The 17,971-nt window shown below is 45.9% G+C and overlaps 2 protein-coding genes across 5 annotated transcripts in view; both read left to right on the top strand.

The window, feature by feature from the left end:
* ALKBH6 (alkB homolog 6, nucleotide demethylase) overlaps positions 1–16,395 on the top strand; it is a 116,183-nt gene extending 99,788 nt beyond the window's left edge. Inside the window, exons 5-6 of one of the 3 annotated variants that reach the window (XM_085895888.1) lie at positions 13,506–13,563; positions 16,346–16,395. In XM_085895888.1, coding sequence (XP_085752014.1) covers positions 13,506–13,563; positions 16,346–16,380 — 93 coding nt within the window. In that variant the 3' untranslated portion in view covers positions 16,381–16,395. The other 2 variants (XM_085895889.1, XM_085895887.1) reach the window with 2 other exon arrangements.
* LOC147020503 (protein cornichon homolog 3-like) overlaps positions 13,524–17,971 on the top strand; it is a 99,966-nt gene continuing 95,518 nt past the window's right edge. Inside the window, exon 1 of one of the 2 annotated variants that reach the window (XM_085895894.1) lies at positions 13,524–13,563. The gene's annotated coding sequence lies outside the window, so the exon portion shown is untranslated. Of the gene's footprint in view, positions 13,564–16,370; positions 16,447–17,971 lie in introns of those variants that run through there. The other variant, XM_085895895.1, reaches the window with a different exon arrangement.

Genomic DNA, 17,971 nt, shown 5'->3' with positions numbered 1-17,971 from the left:
CCTCAACGGGACTTGCTCGGAAACAAGCCGCTTTAAGCAGCTCTTTCCGTCTGCGATTGCCAAGCGGTTTATTATCGCCAAGCGCCGTTGGACCCAATTATCTTATCGGCTATTAATATACAGCTGTTTATTCCGAACGCAATTATGGCAGTTCAATGGAGGAAGGGACGCGACGAGCAGGTGAATATTCAAACAATGTGGACGTTTGTTTGTACATGCACATACGCAAGCAAGGCAATGAATGGGGGTAAGGGACAAGACACGAGCAAAAAGACCTACAGCCGTTGTCTATTTATTATGTACATGCACTTAACAACAATTCTACTTATCGGACGAGGCGCCACAGACTTCCATGAAAAAACCCAGAAAGAAAAGAGAACTGGGCCCGTAGGCCTTTAATATTCCTCGGAGCTTTGAAGACCGAAGGAGCTCCGCGAGACCGTGCAGGTTACCTGCCACCCTCGTGGTGACTCGCTGGGCCCTGGTTCGGCGACCCTTGGTGTATCTCGTCGTCAACACAGCAGCTGGTGTAGCGGTGACTTGGTTAGTCCAGGCCTAGCCGTGCGGCCTGGTCGATCGGGCCTGGCCGACGACGTGTCAGAGGAGCGAGCGGGCCTTGCTCTTTTAGAGTTGATGCTCTCTTAAGAGACTGCTCACTCCTCAGCGTCGCTCGGACCGTCCCGGGGCCCGATCACTTCGGACCGTTATGTCGCTGGCTGGCGACCTCTCTCCGGCTGGCCACTTTGCTGCCGCCTCCACCGACCCACAACTCTGCATGGCACTGCAGGCTTCACTGGACTCCAGGCTCCAAACTCCGAACTGCAGACTCCAGACTGCCGACTCAATTCAACCCCGACCTCAACTGCCCTCTCGGCGTTTCAGCACGCACTTTTATCGGGTGGTGGGGGGCGTTTAGTCTTTCACCTTCGACCTCTCACCCCACGGCTGGCTCCGCCCCTTTTGTCATTCTGATCCTATCTTGCCGTCAAACGCGGACGTGGTAGGAATCGCCAGCTTTCACTACAACGAGGGAGTCTTCGTGTTTGTCGGCGGAGATGTTGTTCGTTTGTGGAATGTTGTTGCTGGTGAAAAAATGGCGGCGTTTGTGGAGACGAAGGTGAGGAGACGTTGTTTGTTGGTTGAAATGGTTGTTGGTGAAAAGAGGGCGTTGTTTGTGGAGATGATGGTGAGGAGATGGCGGTTGTGGCGAAGGTGGTGAGGTGATGTTGGCGGTTGTGGTGAAGGTGGTGAGGAGATGTTGGTTAAAATCAAGATAGGAAAGAATAACACTACCTTAAAGGTTCACAGCCCGGTGCATGAATCATTCCCGTTAGACATTGGTGGGGAAATCTAACCTGGAACACACACTTGCCGACATAACTGATCTCTGGGAAACCTGAATGGTGTTCTGTGAATTTCCACAACCGTAACACTATATATATATATATATATATATATATATATATATATATATATATATATATATATATATATATATATATATATATATATATATATATATATATATATATATATATATATATATATATATATATATATATATATAATATATTGTTGCGGATTCGCGCCCGCCGGCGTGCTGACAGCCACGTAACTTGAATCGCGGCACGTCGCCCACCGGACGGACAATCCAGTCGTGACCCTCTCGGACTAACGCCGGGAACCAGTCACGGGTGGACCTTTCGGTCTCACCGCGATCGAGCCAATCAGCCCCCGCGTGGGATAGGGTTGCTCGCCAAATTCGACCTACCTAAGTACCCACGCGGAGGGTAGACCGGGCGATCGCACCTCGCCGCAGGTCGACTTCGGACACGGGCCACTTAAGCGACCCGTTCCGTACTATCAGAATAACCGAGCGGTGTTATCGTCGACCTCGACGGTTCGATTAATTTTTTTTTTTTTTTTTTTTTTTTTTTTTTGTATACCTTGGTCGAGGCTCGTATGAGAGCTAACACACAACTCACAGCAATGAGGCATGAGACGAGGGGCGGGAGTGGAAGGGACAAAACATTGGGGAACAGACACAGGTGAAATGTGGAAGGGAGAGGGATGGGGATGGGACGGGGAACATGGCGAGGGGAAGATGGACATTAAAGGGACTTTCAGGAAGGAAAGCAGGAGAATTGAAGGAAGTGGGCTTGGGTGGATTATCGGGGGTAGAAAAGATCGAGGATTTGGATGGGGGAAGATAAGAGGTGGTGGTGAACAGCTGTTTTGAAAGCCTGGAGGGAAGAATGGGAAAGAATAGAGTGCGTATTCAGCGTATTCAGCTGAATACGCCTGAATTATCGGGCGTATTCAGCCCACTACCAACCCTTTACGTGAAGCAAGATGAGGATTCAATGAAGGAAAAGACGAAGCGAAGCGGGAAACAGTTCAATAATAAAGCACATTTATTCGCGACGAACGGAAAGCACACATATTCAATTCCACCAAAAGCACACAGAAAAAACACAATTCCATTTACACAAAAAGCAAATATAAAAGCGAAAACACAATGCAGAGCTAATACCGACTACCGAGCACACGGCAACACTTATACAATTCTACTTCACAGACGGCGCCGACAACACATACCCAAAACCAAGGAAAAGAAATACCCTCAAGGATGAGGCGGGCCTGAGGCCGAGACCGGGTCGCGCCTACCCGTCTGGTGATGAGACGCGGAGCGGCGATGGCGCCCCAACCCCGCGGGCCTCGCGGACAGTGTCTGGCAGGGGGTGGGAAAGGGGCCCCCTTGGTCGCACTATCTCAGCGCGGGGGGAAACAGGAGGGGGTTGCTGATGCTCGGGGTATAGAGGATCTTTATTATGTGCGACGAGCGTCTCCGCCTCGGCCAGGTCGCGCTGTCGGCCTCCCTCGGGTGCAGCTTCCTGCACGACGCGAGCACCCCCTCGTCTGGTGTCGCCGCCTTTCCACAGCTCCGTCCCCTCCGTTCCGCACACGACGAGCAGCTCCACCGCCCGCGAAGTCTTGACCCTCTGCTTCCGACTCTCCGACTCTCCGCCTCTCCGCCTCGGGACTCTCCGACTCTGGACTCTTCTTTGGACTCTTCTTTGGACTCCCCCCTTTTGACTGACGAACACGGTCCTTTTATCCCCCCGTAGCTTCGCCTTTGACCCCCTCCCTTTGACCTTTCACCTCGCTCCCCATTGGCCCGAGAAAAAGTGGGCGTGAAGGCTTTTTGATCCACAAATTTGCATATATCGATCGTCCTGGAGGCGGGGCCAAATCGCCCCTCGCTCACCGATTGGACGGCAAAAAGTGGGTGTGTGTCGTTTTTGATCCGTTTTTGAAGCACAAAATCCGTGATTTTGTACACGCTGTTCGACGCGCGCCCTGCACGAGTCCAACACCGGTACCCACAGCGGGGCAAGAACGGTGGTGATGCTACCGTTGCGAGGTGTGACGTGAAGGTCGTGGCGGTTGTGGTGAAGCGGCGTTGTGGTTGGTGCTTGATGTTGTGGTTGTGGTGGTAATCATGGCGGTTGGTCCAAAATAAAGATAGTAAAAGAAAAACGGCTATCCTGAAGAGTCGCAGCTCGCATAAATGACATGTATTCCCACTAGACAACGGGTTTGGGCCTAACTACACATGTACTTACCGAGATACCTCACCTAAGGGACCTGAATGGTGGTTTGCGAATTTGGTAACCACAACAATATATATATATATCGATAATTCCAGCTGTGTGTGTGTTTGTGTTTGTGTGTGTGTGTGTGTGTGTGTGTGTGTGTGTCTGTTTGTCTGTTTGTCTGTGTGTGTCTATTTGTCTGTGTGTGTGTGTGTGTGTGTGTGTGTGTGTGTGTGTGTGTGTGTGTGTGTGTGTGTGTGTGTGTGTGTGTGTGTGTGTTTGTCTGCGACCGCCGTTTCTCGACGACCGCCAGTCTGATCTGATTGAAACTTGCCAGGAATATTACCAGGGCCCCGCAGATGTGCCTTTTCGAGGTTTGATGTCAATCGGACGAACGGTTCCCAAGTTACGGCCATTTATCTGTCAACCAATGACAAGACACGGTGCTATGACATCACGAATGACGTCACAATTAATGTTTATTAATTTATTTATTTGCACGATTGACGGTCCGATCTGATTGAAACTTGCCAGGAATATTGCTGGGGACCCGCGGATGTGCCTTTTCAAGGTTTGATATTAATCGGATAAGCGGTTCCCAAGTTACGGCCATTTACCTGTCGACCAATGACAAGACACGGTGATATGACGTCACGAATGACGTCACAATTAATGTTTATTTATTTATTTATTTATTACTCTTATTATTATTTTTTTGCACGATTGACGGTCTGATCTGATTGAAACTTGCCAGGAATATTGCTGGGGACCCGCGGATGTGCCTTTTTGAGGTTTGATATTAATCGGACGAGCGGTTCCCAAGTTACGGCCATTTATCTGTTGACCAATATCTGCGAGAGAGGGGGACGGGAGAGGGGGGGATGAGAGTGGGGGCGAGAGGGGGAGGGAGAGAGGAGGGGGAGAGAGTGGGGGTGAGAGAGAGGGGGCGTCACAATACAAGAGAGGGGGAGAGAGGAGGGGGTGAGAGAGGGGCGAGAGAGGAGGGGGAGAGAGGAGGGGGAGAGAGGAGGGGCGAGACTAGGGGGGAGCGAGGGGGGGGCGAGAGAGAGAGAGAGAGGGGCATCACAATTCTTCTTCGTTTGATATGACGTCACAATTGACGCTGGGGACCCGAGTATGTTTCCCAAGTTATGGCCATTTATGATACGGTTGTTCGGATATAATTGAAAAAATGCCCCAATCCAGTCGTCGTTTACGAGAGCAAAGGAACGAAGCTGCACATACTGGCACGCCTCACCCACGATAGAGCGTACTGGAACGAGAGAGGGGGACAGAGGAGGGGGCGAGAGATGGGGGGGGTGGTGAAAAAATGCCCCAATCCAGTCGTCGTTTATGCACCTATGGGCTCGCACCTACGGGCCCGTACTAGTATATATAAAGGGGGAAGTGATTATGAATTTAACGTGACTTCTTTATTTACTTTTAACATTGTTCTTAACAAACGGGGACAGGAACAACACAGGCGTGATGGGCTGAATTGGCTTTTTATGCACCAAAGTTCCCTGATTGTTGTGTAACAGGAAGAAATGGGGAGGGGAGGACAGAGAGTTGGAGTGGGAGTGCATGGAGTTGGAAGAGGGAGATTGAGATGTTGGGAAGGGGTCGGGATTGAGGTCTTATGGTTGGGAGGGGAGTTGAGTACTTGGGATTTTGGGGCAGTTGAGGGCTTGAATAAGAAATGGGGAGGGGATGACAGAGTTGGGTTAGGAGAGGGGACAGAGTTGGGATCGAGAGGGTTGAGGCTTTTAAGGGGAGGGGGTGAGTTGAGGACTTCATTAGGTTGGGAGGAGGTTTGAGGATTTGAACGGGGAGAGAAGCACAGAGTTTGGGTGTGGTGGGGGGCGGCAGAGAGAGAACAGAGTCGGGTGGGGGTTGAGGACTTGGGATTGTGTTGGGGGGGATGGGCGTGGGGGTTGGGGGTTTGGGAATTGAAGTAATTTTATATTATACAAAATTTCCATGGGTCCCAGATAGTCCTGTTGGGACTTTTCTGTCCTCTGGTTATTTTGTTTCCTCCAAGTCTTTTGGCTCGTTTGCATCTTCGGGGTCCTCGGGTCTTTTGGGTGTTTTGGTTCCTCGGGGTCTTCTGTGTCTTTTCGGTCTTTTGGATCTTTGGTGTTTTTAACTCTTTGAACTCTCGCAGCTATTTTACCAGCTGCTATTCAAAACTCCATAGGTCCAAGCGATTGGATTTTTCTCCAGGGAGCTCAGGGTGGGGGGAGCTGAAAGTCCAAGGAGCTCAAAGTTCAAAACGTTAAGTGTCTTGGGTCTTCAGGGTCTTTTTGGTCTTTTGGGTATTTGGGTCGTTGGGGTCCTTGGGGTCATTTGGGTCCACATGGTTGTTTGGGTCTTTTGAGTTCTTGGAGTATTTTAGTTTCTCGGAATGTTTTGGGTCCTATGGGTACGTTAGGTTACATATTTCAGGTTGCAATTGTGGGTAGTGTCAGGTCAGCTGTCTAACCAATGAGTGAAGAGCAGACATACATACATACATACATACATACATACATACATACATACATACATAATCACAAACACTTGTTCCATTTTTGTATATATTCTTTGTGGAATATTATTATGCTATTATCATTATTGTTTATTGTTGTTACTTTTGTTATTGGAAGCGGCCTTGGAAACCACCATGATAACATGCAACTACACTTGAGCTGCTTTTTGTACACCTTAACATGGCGTTTTTGAGGTGGAAAAAGCAATTAAACATGGGAATTCCTTGGGATTTTTTGCGGTCCAGTCTTAGGTAACACAGGCTAAGTGACTGAAAATATGGCGAAGGCCTCTTACCCGTGATACAATTATGATCTCTGAAGTGTCACTCATAATACCCTCTGCCATTGCGTCGTTATACACGGTACACATTTACGGAGACATTGTATCGGCCCTACCTTCGGAACACTTGGGGTGGGGGAAGGGGGGTGGATCAAGCAGCCACAGCCTTTGTCTTATGACCTTTACTCCCCCTGGTAAGTTTGGTTGAGATTGTATAAGTAATGACTGAATGCATCGGCCACAGACAGACAGAAACTAGAGGGGGAGCACTCGGTAGAGTGCAAAACCTCTGCCGCCAATACTGCTGGGTCACTTAAGTGAACCTGATATCCGATTCATTGGAGGTCAAAACGGATCAGACTCGACTGAACCACGATTGAATAAACTGAACTAGATCGACGCGCATGTAGAAATGCCCAAAAAAAAGTCAATTTTTTTGAAAAAAAAGTTGCAAAATTTGTTTTTTTTTTCTCTAACAAATTTTTTTTTTGGGGGGGGGGGGGTTGGAAATCACTGAAAACATGTAGAAATGCAAAAAAAATTCAAATATTTTTCAAATAAAATCGAAATTTTTTTGAAAAAAGTTGCAAAATTTTGTTTTCTTTTTTCTCTAACAATTTTTTTTTGGTTGGAAATCACTAAAAACATGTAGACATGCAAAAACAAAAATTCAAATATTTTTTCAAAATGGCCACCATAGCGGCCATATTGGACTTTGGACCAAGTCCAAAATGTAATGGCATGATCTTTGGACCATACCTAATCCCCCCACCAAGTTTCGTCAAAATCCGTCCAGGAGTTTTTCCGTAATACTGTTCACAAACAATCAAACAAACAGACAGGGGTGAAAACAGTAACCTCCGTCCATCTTCGATGGCGGATGTTAACAAACACACTTGCTTACTTTAGTTTTACTTGCACATTACCTGTTGGATGATTGTATCACCACCCTATAATGACACACACACACACACACACACACACACACACACACACACACACACACACACACACACACACACACAATTTCATTTTTTACTGCTCGGGTAAACTAGCATGTCTGCAAATCTGACAACTCCTCCTCCCCTCCTCCTCCCCCCTTCCCACTCATTCCTGCCCCTCTCTCCTCCCCCCACCAAAGCCTCAACCTCCCCTTCCAAACTCTGTCCTAACTTTGCCCACCCCTTTCAATTGCAAATCCTCCCCCGTCCCTCCCAATACTTAGGCATCAATCCCCTGCATACTTCAAGCTTTCAAGCCCCATCCCCCTCCCCACCCTCCCAATAAAGCCTCAACTCCCCATTCAAAATCTTTCCCATTTTTACTCTCCCCCCTCACCCTCCTCCCATTCGTAAAAGCAAATGGGCATCCCCACATTGAAACAGCGGAATATTTAACACTTTCCTATTCCCAATCATGCTATCACATCACAGAAACCCATAATGGTCATGCATATGTCCAACTCATAATTTTAAGAGAAAATAGTCGGAAATAATATCAAGAAGCTGTATGACGTCCATGTTAAAAGCCCTGCCTGAGAGAATGCCACATAGTTATTTGAGCAGTGTACAGACAACAGACCGCTGACTCGATCGCTGAGGCCTATCTTCACAAGGCCTGTGACACCTATCGGCTCAAATTACTGTTACGGATGTGGAAATTCGCAGAGCACCATATAGGTCCTTAGATCAGTTATGTCGATAAGTCTGTGTTCAGATAGATTATTACCCCACCGATGTTTAACGGGAAATTATTCGTGTGCAGGGCTGTGATCTTTGAGTTTGCTGTTTTTCTTTCTCTATCGTAATTTTGGACCAACCGAAATTACTACCACCACAAAGCACCACCAACCACAACAACCACGATCACCACAACCACCTCGTCAACCGCCAACATCCCCACAGATAACGAACAGCCGCCTTCACACAACTGGAAGCTGGAAGAGGGGGGGGAAAGGGAGGGTGAGGCGCCGTGGAGATAAAAGGGTGCGCTGAACGCAAGTCTCTCGGTCGGCTGCTGGAGGTTGTGAGGTGTGTGGAGGAGAGGAGAGAGTGTCGTGTCAGAGTTGTGGGCAGTGTGTCGAGCCGCGGTAGGGAGCTGGAGAGAGAGAGGGGAGCGCAGCGGAGCCAAGGCGCGCGGCCTGCCGTACCGTGCCTTACTATGGGTCTTTGGAGAGGGGACGTCGAGGGTCGCCCTAGCAAGTCACCACGAGGGTGAGGGTAGCTAGCCCGGTCTCTCGGAGCCTTTGCGGTCTTCACGGCTCTGTGTTTATAAAGACCCCAAGAGGTCCAGTCTACCCCTCGTCTGTCCTGGGGTTTTTCCTTTGTTTCTTTTGCGTGAATGTTGTGGCGCCATGTCCGTAGGTCGAACTAACAGCTTTGTCTTGCTCGTGTCTTGTCCCTACCCCCATTCATTGCATGATTGAATACGTGCATTGTTTGCATGCATGACTGCATAACCGCATCTTTGACCGTATACGTGCATGTTTGGTTGTGAAATAAATGTGCTTGTTTAAATGTCACCCGTTCGTTGCGTCCTTTCCCTTGATTGAACTGCCACATTGCACTCGGAATATAGTTGGTTGTTAAATAGCCGATAATAAAATCAGGTCCAACGGGGCCTCGCGATAACACCCTGCTCGGTTATCCCAAAATGGCGCGAGCTGCTTAAGCGGCTCGTTTCCAAGCGGGCCTCGTTGAGGTACAATCTCTCAGTAATCTACCCGCGCGATTAATTAGGTAAATCGAAGATTTGGCGATCGGACCCTGTAGCGCGGGTAGAGTACGGACAAGGTTGTGGTGTGGTTGAAAACGCACCAGTGTTGTGGATCTCCGCCCGCCGGCAAGCAAACGACCGCTATTGACTGCGTTTACCAGTGTTGTGGATCTCCGCCCGCCGGCGTGCGAACGACCGGGTCTAACCAATAGCGGCCGCTGCGCCCACCGAACGGACAATCCAGTCGCGGCTTTCCGGATCAACGCCGAAAACCAGCCACGGACATGACGCCACAACATTCACGCAAAAGAAACAAAGGAAAAACCCCAGGACAGACGAGGGGTAGACTGGACCTCTTGGGGTCTTTATAAGCATGGAGCCGTGTAGACCGCAAAGGCTCTGAGAGACTGGGCTGGCTACCTTCACCCTCGGGGTGACTTGCTAGGGCGACCCTCGACGTCCCCTCTCCAATGACCCACGGTAAGGCACGGTATGGCAGGCCGCGCGCCTTGGCTCCGCTGCGCTCCTCTCTCTCTCCAGCTCCCTACCACGGCTCCACACACTGCCCACAACTCCGACATGACACTCTCTCCTCTCCTCCACACACCTCACAACCTCCAGCAGCCGACCGAGAGACTTGCGTTCAGCGCACCCTTTTATCTCCATGGCGCCTCGCCCCTCCATTTCGCCCCCCCCCTCTTCCAGCACGCGCGCGAAGCTTCCAGAAGCAGGGCGTTTTCCTCGCCGAATCGGGGAATTTATTTTATGTCTTCATAGCTTTCGTCTTTTCCGCACGTGTTTGTCGTTGGGGGGGGGAGGGGTGAGGCCGTCGTCCATTCTCCTACGATGAATGCCAGGCTTCTCGCAACCGTGCTGAGGTGGAAATGCAGTGGTGGTGTGGTTGGCGTTATGGTGGCATGGCTGGTGTTTGTGGTGGTCTTGATGGTGGTGTGGCGGTTGTGAGGGTGGTGTGGTTGGGCGGTGGTGGTTAAGGTGGTTGTTGTGAAGGCGGCTGTTCATTATCTCTGGGGATGTTGGCGGTTGACGAGAAGGTGATTGTGATGATCGTGGTTGTTGTGGTTGGTGGCGCTTTGTGGTGGTAGTAATGGCGGTTGGTCCAAAATAACGATAGTAAAAGAAAAACGGCTAACTCAAAGATCACAGCCCTGCACACGAATAATAGCCCGTTAAACATCGGTGGGGAAATCTATCTGAACACAGACTTATCGACATAACTGATCTAAGGACCTATATGGTGCTCTGCAAATTTCCATAGCCATAACAATACTTTTAACTTGTTGCTTTGGTCGTTTTGCACTGAAGGGTAAACTTGTAGAGAAGGCATGGTGATTGAATATGACATCTCCAAAGATGTCTTTGACTTTGCATAGCAGTAAGCACCAACATAGCGGCCGTAGTATAGAAATTGTGGGTAGAGTCAGGTGAACAGTCCAACCAATTGGTGGAACTCGGACGCACGCACGCACAAAATCACTGCTCCTTTCATAGTAAAGATTATTCACTTCCATTTGTGCAGTCATTTGGCATTAGGTTTGTTGGAAATCTGAGAGTGACAATATCGACTTCACTTTTGTTGGGGTATTAATCACAGATTAATGCATTTTATGAAATGATAAAAAGGTCGAAACAGCTTGATGGACATTTACGCATCTTCCTTCACATGCACTTCCTTTGTGTAGAGACTACGAGGAGTTCCTCGCAGAAGGATTGTGAAGAATTGACAAAACTGTTAACTTTTATACTGGCAATTGGGAATTTGCATCAAGTTCATGGAGCCATCGGACATTGACGTTAATTGATACTTGATGGTTCAATTGAGATGAAGAAATGGTATTTCGTTTGTTCACTCATTGTGCACTGACTTGCAAGACATCAATATTTGTTATATTACAGAGAAATTGGTGAAGCTTTAAGCCTCATGTGGTAATCCCAAAACTGCAAACATCACGTGTGTATTGAACATACCCCATTGGCAAGACTGAATAATTTGGCGATGCCTCCACTTTTGGAGAGCGATTGGTAGATAAATTGGTTTTCCTCATGACATCGACATTGTACCAACAGACATGCCGGACATTGACAGCACTGCATTAACGATGATGCCCGTTCAACACCAAATGACATTCTTCATCCCTAGAAATGCAAACCTCATCAATGTTAAAGTACCTTTGGAGCTGTGTGGCTAATTTTTCTCAAATTGGCTCCATTTGGCTCCAACAGTGCACCACATAGTAGTGATATATCAAATGTTGTGGTTTAAACCCAACCTCGCTTGCCAGGTAGAGTGATTCCCAGTGGGAGACACTTGACGTGGGAGTTTTAAGTCACCAATTGCTTTTCAGCTTGACTTTGAGCACGTTGCTCTTCCTAAACCAATCGGCTCAAGAAAAGCCTCGTACAAGCTTTGCAACTCTGATGAGAATGAATGTGAGATGATGAAGAATAAGACTTTCTCGAGTTTGATTGAAAAGTCAAATCGATCGTTTGTGTATTTTATTTTTATTTTTATGTCTGAATACTTGCCTCGTGATCCCATGACCCCTGTTTGATATCCTCAGCCGATTTGTACCTCCATTCACCCTTGTTAATTTATCTAATTGTATAAATACTGTTGTACCCAGCTCCTTCCCAATTCTATATCCAGGCAATGCATGACGTCATCGCCGGGTGTTGAAGGAAGGGAGTACTCCGTTTTTACTCTGTTTTCTTCCTTGTTTTCAAGGAAGAAAACAAATCGTTTTCTTTGGTTATTTGGGCGATATCTCAGCCATCCTTTGAGCTTGGAAGCTGAAATCTGGGGACAAAAGTGAAGATGTGCTTTGGCAAAAGCTGTATTTTTATGTTTTTTGATTAATCAATTACATGATTAATTACTTAATTATTATCGATTTATTACTTAATTATTATCGATTTATTACTTAATTATTATCGATTTATTAATTATCCCCCGCCAACCAACGAAGTTGGCGGGGGATTTTGAAATGGGTTCCGTACGTCCGTCCGTCCGTCACATTTCGTTTCCGGAGCTTAACTACAAATCCCCTCAAGATATATTTACGAAATTTGGTACACATATCAAGCAAGTGATGAACTGGTGCCTTTTGATATTTAGAGATTTCCCCCAAAAAAATTTCTGTCACTTTCCATGGAAACAAGTTGGGTATTAAGAAATAATTGAGGTTAACCTTTGTTTCCAGAGCATAGTTGCAAAACTATTAACTATTTCTTTATGAAATTTGGTACACACATCAAGGATAAATTGAACTGGTGCCTTTTGCTACTTGTCCTCATTTACTATGGCTGGGGATATCGAAGACTTTGTCTTCAACGGATGCTAGTTACTTATTTATTTTATTTCTCATCTGGGCAATATCTCAGGCATCTTTTCAGCTTGGAAGCTAATATTTGGACATGCCATTGAACAAGTGATTTGACTATAAAGGGTATTTTTGATTTATTTACTAATCAGTTAATCGATTAATTATTCATTGTTCGATGAATTAACTTTCACAAGGTTACAGTTTCAGATGAAACGGTGGTGGTTGAGGTATACCATTCAATCATCAGTTGATTGAGAAATCAATTATTTTACGATTATTATTTGTTTATTTGAATTAATCAATTAATCGATCAATTATTGTAGACCGCTCCCTCCCAATTCCGTCTCCATGTGCTGCACGGCACCATTGCCGGGCACCGAGGATGCCCCAGCAATGTCGCACACTGGAGGATTTGTTATTTATTTATTTGGCGTGTGATTGCATTTTCTTGCATTTCCGTGGGTCCGATTTGCATTCAGGAACAGAACAATTGTGGATCACCATTTTGAAATTTCCGCTCTTTCGTCTAAATGCTGAAAAGTAGGTTTAAAGGGCTATTTAAATAACAGATTGCCCACTACTAATTGTGGGTTAAAAGTGCCTGGCAAGGTAAACCAAATCAATGTGTGTGCGCGCGCACGAGCACACACACACACACGCACACGCACACGCACACGCACACGCACACGCACACAGCACTTGCGCAAAAAGACTCATTTAGCGCTCATACTTTAGTTCGAAAGTCGTGTATTGGTCTTGCAGCGTTCAGTTTGTTTCTATTTGCTTTGCAGACTTCACCATTGGAACTCCAAATGTGGTGTTCCAGAAGTATAAAATTTGGGGTTCTCGCTCGTCGTATAAACAGTGCAGCAGGTCATGTCCCAAACCTAAACCACATCCCTTCCCAATGTCTTGTCATACCTATGTTTCATGTCCCCTTGTACGATAACTGCTTGTGCACGTGTTTAAGTGTGCACTCATGTTTGTGTGCGCTGTTGTTCAGTTATTATTTATTTTGTGACCTTTGGCTCTTGTTCATCAACAGGTTGATGGACGATGGAAAATGGGGGTTGAGCATATCAAACCAACAGAGAAGGTGAACGGTGAGCCTGAAATGGAATTGGGAAAGGAAATCGAATCTGACTTGTCTGTTTCTGAGCCTCGACACAATCACCATCCATCTCGATTTGCCTTCTCCTTGTTATTGGAACGTCGCAGCTTCCTCGTTCTCCATGACAACCTCTATTCCACATATTTGCATGGTATCCATGCTGTGGAGGCAGATGACTTTGAACTGAAGCCAGCTAACCTGGGTTCCAAAACCAGCTCGCTAGGCCAATGCCCAACCCGCACCACCCGTGTCTCTCTAACTTTCCGCAGAGTACCTCACACTCTCCAGGCTTGCCTCCGACTCGGTCGTTAGTACCTTATACGATGCTAGTTATCATGCTCTCAGGAGAAATGGACAAGGATAACAAATTGTGAAGGGAAGATTTAGAGGAAAAGAGAAATCGTGATGATCTGAAACTTGTCAATTTATTCCCTCTAATGCACAACTGAGCTTTTTTTGTGATTTGTTTTCTCTCAATCTATAAGAAAAGCACAGTCCTGGAATGTGATGCATTTCAATCTGTATTTATTTTTGTCCGATGACACCTAGTTTCTCTACTGTCTTGAACTTGACCAAACATCTTAATATGAGGAGTATTCAAAATGTATAAGAAAAAGGTGTTCCTTAGTTCCATGGAACATTGGGCACTTTTGTTGCTCGTTTTAAGCTTCCGTATATCCTTTGGATGTGCTATTAGTTTTGTTAAACTGATACTTTACTTTTGGAGTAAAATCTAGAAGCTTGCTCCATCTTCCTGTTGTGTCTATATTTGATCCATCTATATTTGAGAATTGACATGTTGTCAAATTTTGATGCAAAGGTGCCAAGTCCAAAGAGATCCACGATCGCATGGTTGCCATACATGGTGTAGGTTTTCCCTCATATTTTACAGTATTTAAATGGGTTGCTGACCCTCAGTGTGGATGAGAGTGCCTTGAAGATAACCCCGTGAGGTTGGGATGACTGTCAGATGCAACAGACCAACAACTTGTTCCCCAGGTTGTAGCATTAGTCATGAAGGATGGCTGTGTTAAGGTCGCCAAAATGTCCATAATGTTGAAATTTTTTTGTCATCCATGAACATTTTGGAAGAAGTGATCATGGGTCCCCTGAAACCTTGGAATTCACAAATTGACAGCAACGGCTGACGTGTTATGAGCATCCGGGCGACTCTCTCACGTCTGGGAACTGGTGATAAAAGGTGGCTTCACCATTGGGTTTCTGAAACCAAATTGGAATTCAGGCAAAGGAAGCACAGGGGATCACCACAGCCCAATCAATTTTTCATCCAACCCTTAGTTGCAAATTTCATGGCCTCAATTTTCTGGCATATGCTTGATGTTGGCTTAATGGTTCGGGTCGTGGGCTTGGGATCCGAGGATCCTGGGTTCAAGTCCCATTTGGCTGTTGAATTAATACCAGTGGGGTTGATTTAGACTCTCATCCTTCTGAGGTCGGCAAAATGAGTGCCAGCTTGCTGGTATCTTGTGTCGGAGTGGCGACCCATCCAGGATTGTACCCAATAGCCAAGGAGACTGCTTAAGCAGCACCAACGCTCTGCACAGAGTATGGTCCCAATGGATGGATGGCCTAGTCTATTTTATGCAAACAAAGATGGTTTGAAGGACAATTGTAATGAGTGCCTTGAACCTGTATTGAAATATCTTTCAAGGAAGTTGTCATTTCTTGAATTATTCAGTATCTTGCTCTGAAAAACTTTAGAATTCACCTTGTGTGTACCATGACTGAGAAAATCAGTGTATATTCATAAAATAATCATTTGCATCACTCTTCAAGTTACACTCAAAATGCAAAAGCATGTGACGAAACTTTCACCAAACTGATAATTCCAAGTACTGACCTTGCAGCTTTACGTGTGAAAGTCTGCAGGAAGTCCTCGTGAATACTGCTGATAAAACTCACTTTTCATTTGTGGCAATTGGATTTAATATAACTTATTGAAATGCAAATAGGCATGGATTGAACAAAACAAATATTGTCATTCGCAGTTTTTCCATCCTCCGGTACCAGTTTGAAATAAAGAGCATGATTATATTTCCACAGAACAGTGAACCTATGAAAAGCCGGATGTCCAGCCATATTGAAACGAGGGCGGCGTTGCAGTCGACGTTGATGGCTCTCACCGAGTAATCAATCTTGAGTGCATTTGTGGGATTTGTCACCCATCATTGCTCTTGTGAAATCGTCTCTGCCTTTTATTCCATGGCATCCGTCGTCTCGGAAACCGCTGCTGTTGCCACAGCAACCAAAGCTTGTTTCCTGGGCGACAGGCTAAAACGGAGAAGGTTGTATGACTTGAATTATAGTTTCGGTGAGGGGGGGGGTGGCGGGTGGGTGGCAAGTGCGGCATGTGTGACATAAAAGATGCATTTTCCTAACAAGATGCAGATAGATATTCTTGCCTACTGGGAAACAAGATCTGTTGATTGTTAGTAATGAAATTGAACGGAGTGACATTGTTATAACCCGACGGTGCAATCGGTATTCTTGTAAAGCGCCTTTGTTGACCCCGGTGTGCGTGCGTATTCTGCCTCACCAGTAATCTATGGCAGTCATTTCCCGAGTACCTTCAGAACTTCGGTCATGTCAAACTACCAAACTACCGACAAACGTTATGAGGCCCAGGAATTTTGACCTTGGTTAACTCTGACTGTATTAGGTTTCAGCTTTCACATGCTCCAGGAAGGATAATTTATATCTATCTTTTCTTTGTCTGTCACTGTTTTGTTCCACTCACTGACATCCATTCACAGCTATCAAGTGCAACGACAACGATGAGTTGAAATGAAACATGGATATACGACTTGTTTGGAACGTTATCATTCCGTCGCGATAGCCGACACAGTCAATCCCGGTGAGTTTTACTCTGAATGTTCACAGTGTAAAACCTACCGGCCGATGAAGAAGATTTAAGATTGGACGTTTTATCCATTGTCTCAGTTGATGTTCGAATGAAATGCAAATGCGTTGCTTCAAATGTTTGCTGATTGCTTGGTGAGTTGCGGCTGTCGAATTGCTAACATTTAAAAATCCACCCGATCGAAAAGCGCACTGATACACCACATTGATACCGCCGGCATCACACACTTCATTTGTTTCCAATTTTTTTAGTGATTTTTGCAAGGAGTAATATGAAGATGGTTGTATAATGATGAGCAACACTTATTAAAAGAATTGAAGTGTTGCGGCTGGGCAGAAATGAGAATGGGATTTTCATTTCGATGAAGACATGTTGATGAATTAGTTAATTAATTCTTGAAAACGATATTGGTTGGGTATGAACAAAAAAAAAAAGAGAGAAATATAATTGCATGCACTATAAAACAAATTTTACATTACTGCATCTAAGACATCCAAAATTTCCTTTGGGCCTTGCTGCTTGAATGCCCAGCATGAGGTTGCTTACCTGGCTTCAGCGGTTTTAAGGGCAATGTGCATGTGCCTGCTTCGTCAATTTCAGGATGTTAAATGATCAAAATTTGAACGATTTGCTTTTGGAATACCACTGTTTCCTTTTATTTCCTTGGTTGTCGTTTTTTGAATACTTGTAGGATTGATGCATCGTTCGGCTGCTTGGTTATCCTTCTGTAAGAAGTCATTGACTTCCTCAGATATAACAGATTTATGACAGGTTTGTATGCTGGGGGGGGGGGCATTTATTTTCTTTTAAAATTTTAAGTTTTTTTGCACAAAGGTTTGAGTTAGGGCAATGGCAGCAGGGTAATTGGACAAGTTACTCGGAGGTGCAGATGGTTTGGATGAATGAGCCGGTTCATACTGATTGAGCAGCAGACGTTTTGCTGTACTAATTGACCACCAGTTAAAATATCTGCAGCACTTTCACATCATAATATGCATCAGCAACCAGAACCTGGAATGACGTCCTTTGTAAATGCGAGTTAAAGGAGTGTCACTTATCGAGACCCTACGCTCTGCTGATCGAATTGGCACCCGGGGACATGAGGCTGAAATTCGCTGAGATAAACCAAGGTGCTGTATGGTGGTCTTGCTGTGAATGTCGGAGGGAGTAATCGATAAATATATTCTCCAATCACATTGATCTCTGGGGAGACGAACATCAATAGCTATTTACAGAAAACAGGTCCTTATCATTAACCTTATTGCTTGCCTAAACCTACAAGGGCAGGATTGCACAAGGGTATAGCATTAATGGAAGAAGTAAAAGAACAAAGTGGGGAAGAGGGGTGAAAAGAAAATGTCAACAGAAGGAGGGTAAATGAGGCGACTGGTTACAGCATTGGAGTTTCAGGAGGAACTCAAATAGACAAAGATTGAGTGAGTCATCAAGAGGAACCTGGATAGGGTTCAGGTTTTCGAGGCTTCTCCTCTACCCTCAAACCAATCCAGGTGCAGCCAGG

Source organism: Eptatretus burgeri, chromosome 9 (assembly GCF_056783735.1).
Source record: "Eptatretus burgeri isolate ZD-2024b chromosome 9, Ebu_testis_v1, whole genome shotgun sequence".
NCBI lineage: Eukaryota > Metazoa > Chordata > Myxini > Myxiniformes > Myxinidae > Eptatretus > Eptatretus burgeri.
This window is presented reverse-complemented; position numbering and strand designations above follow the sequence as displayed.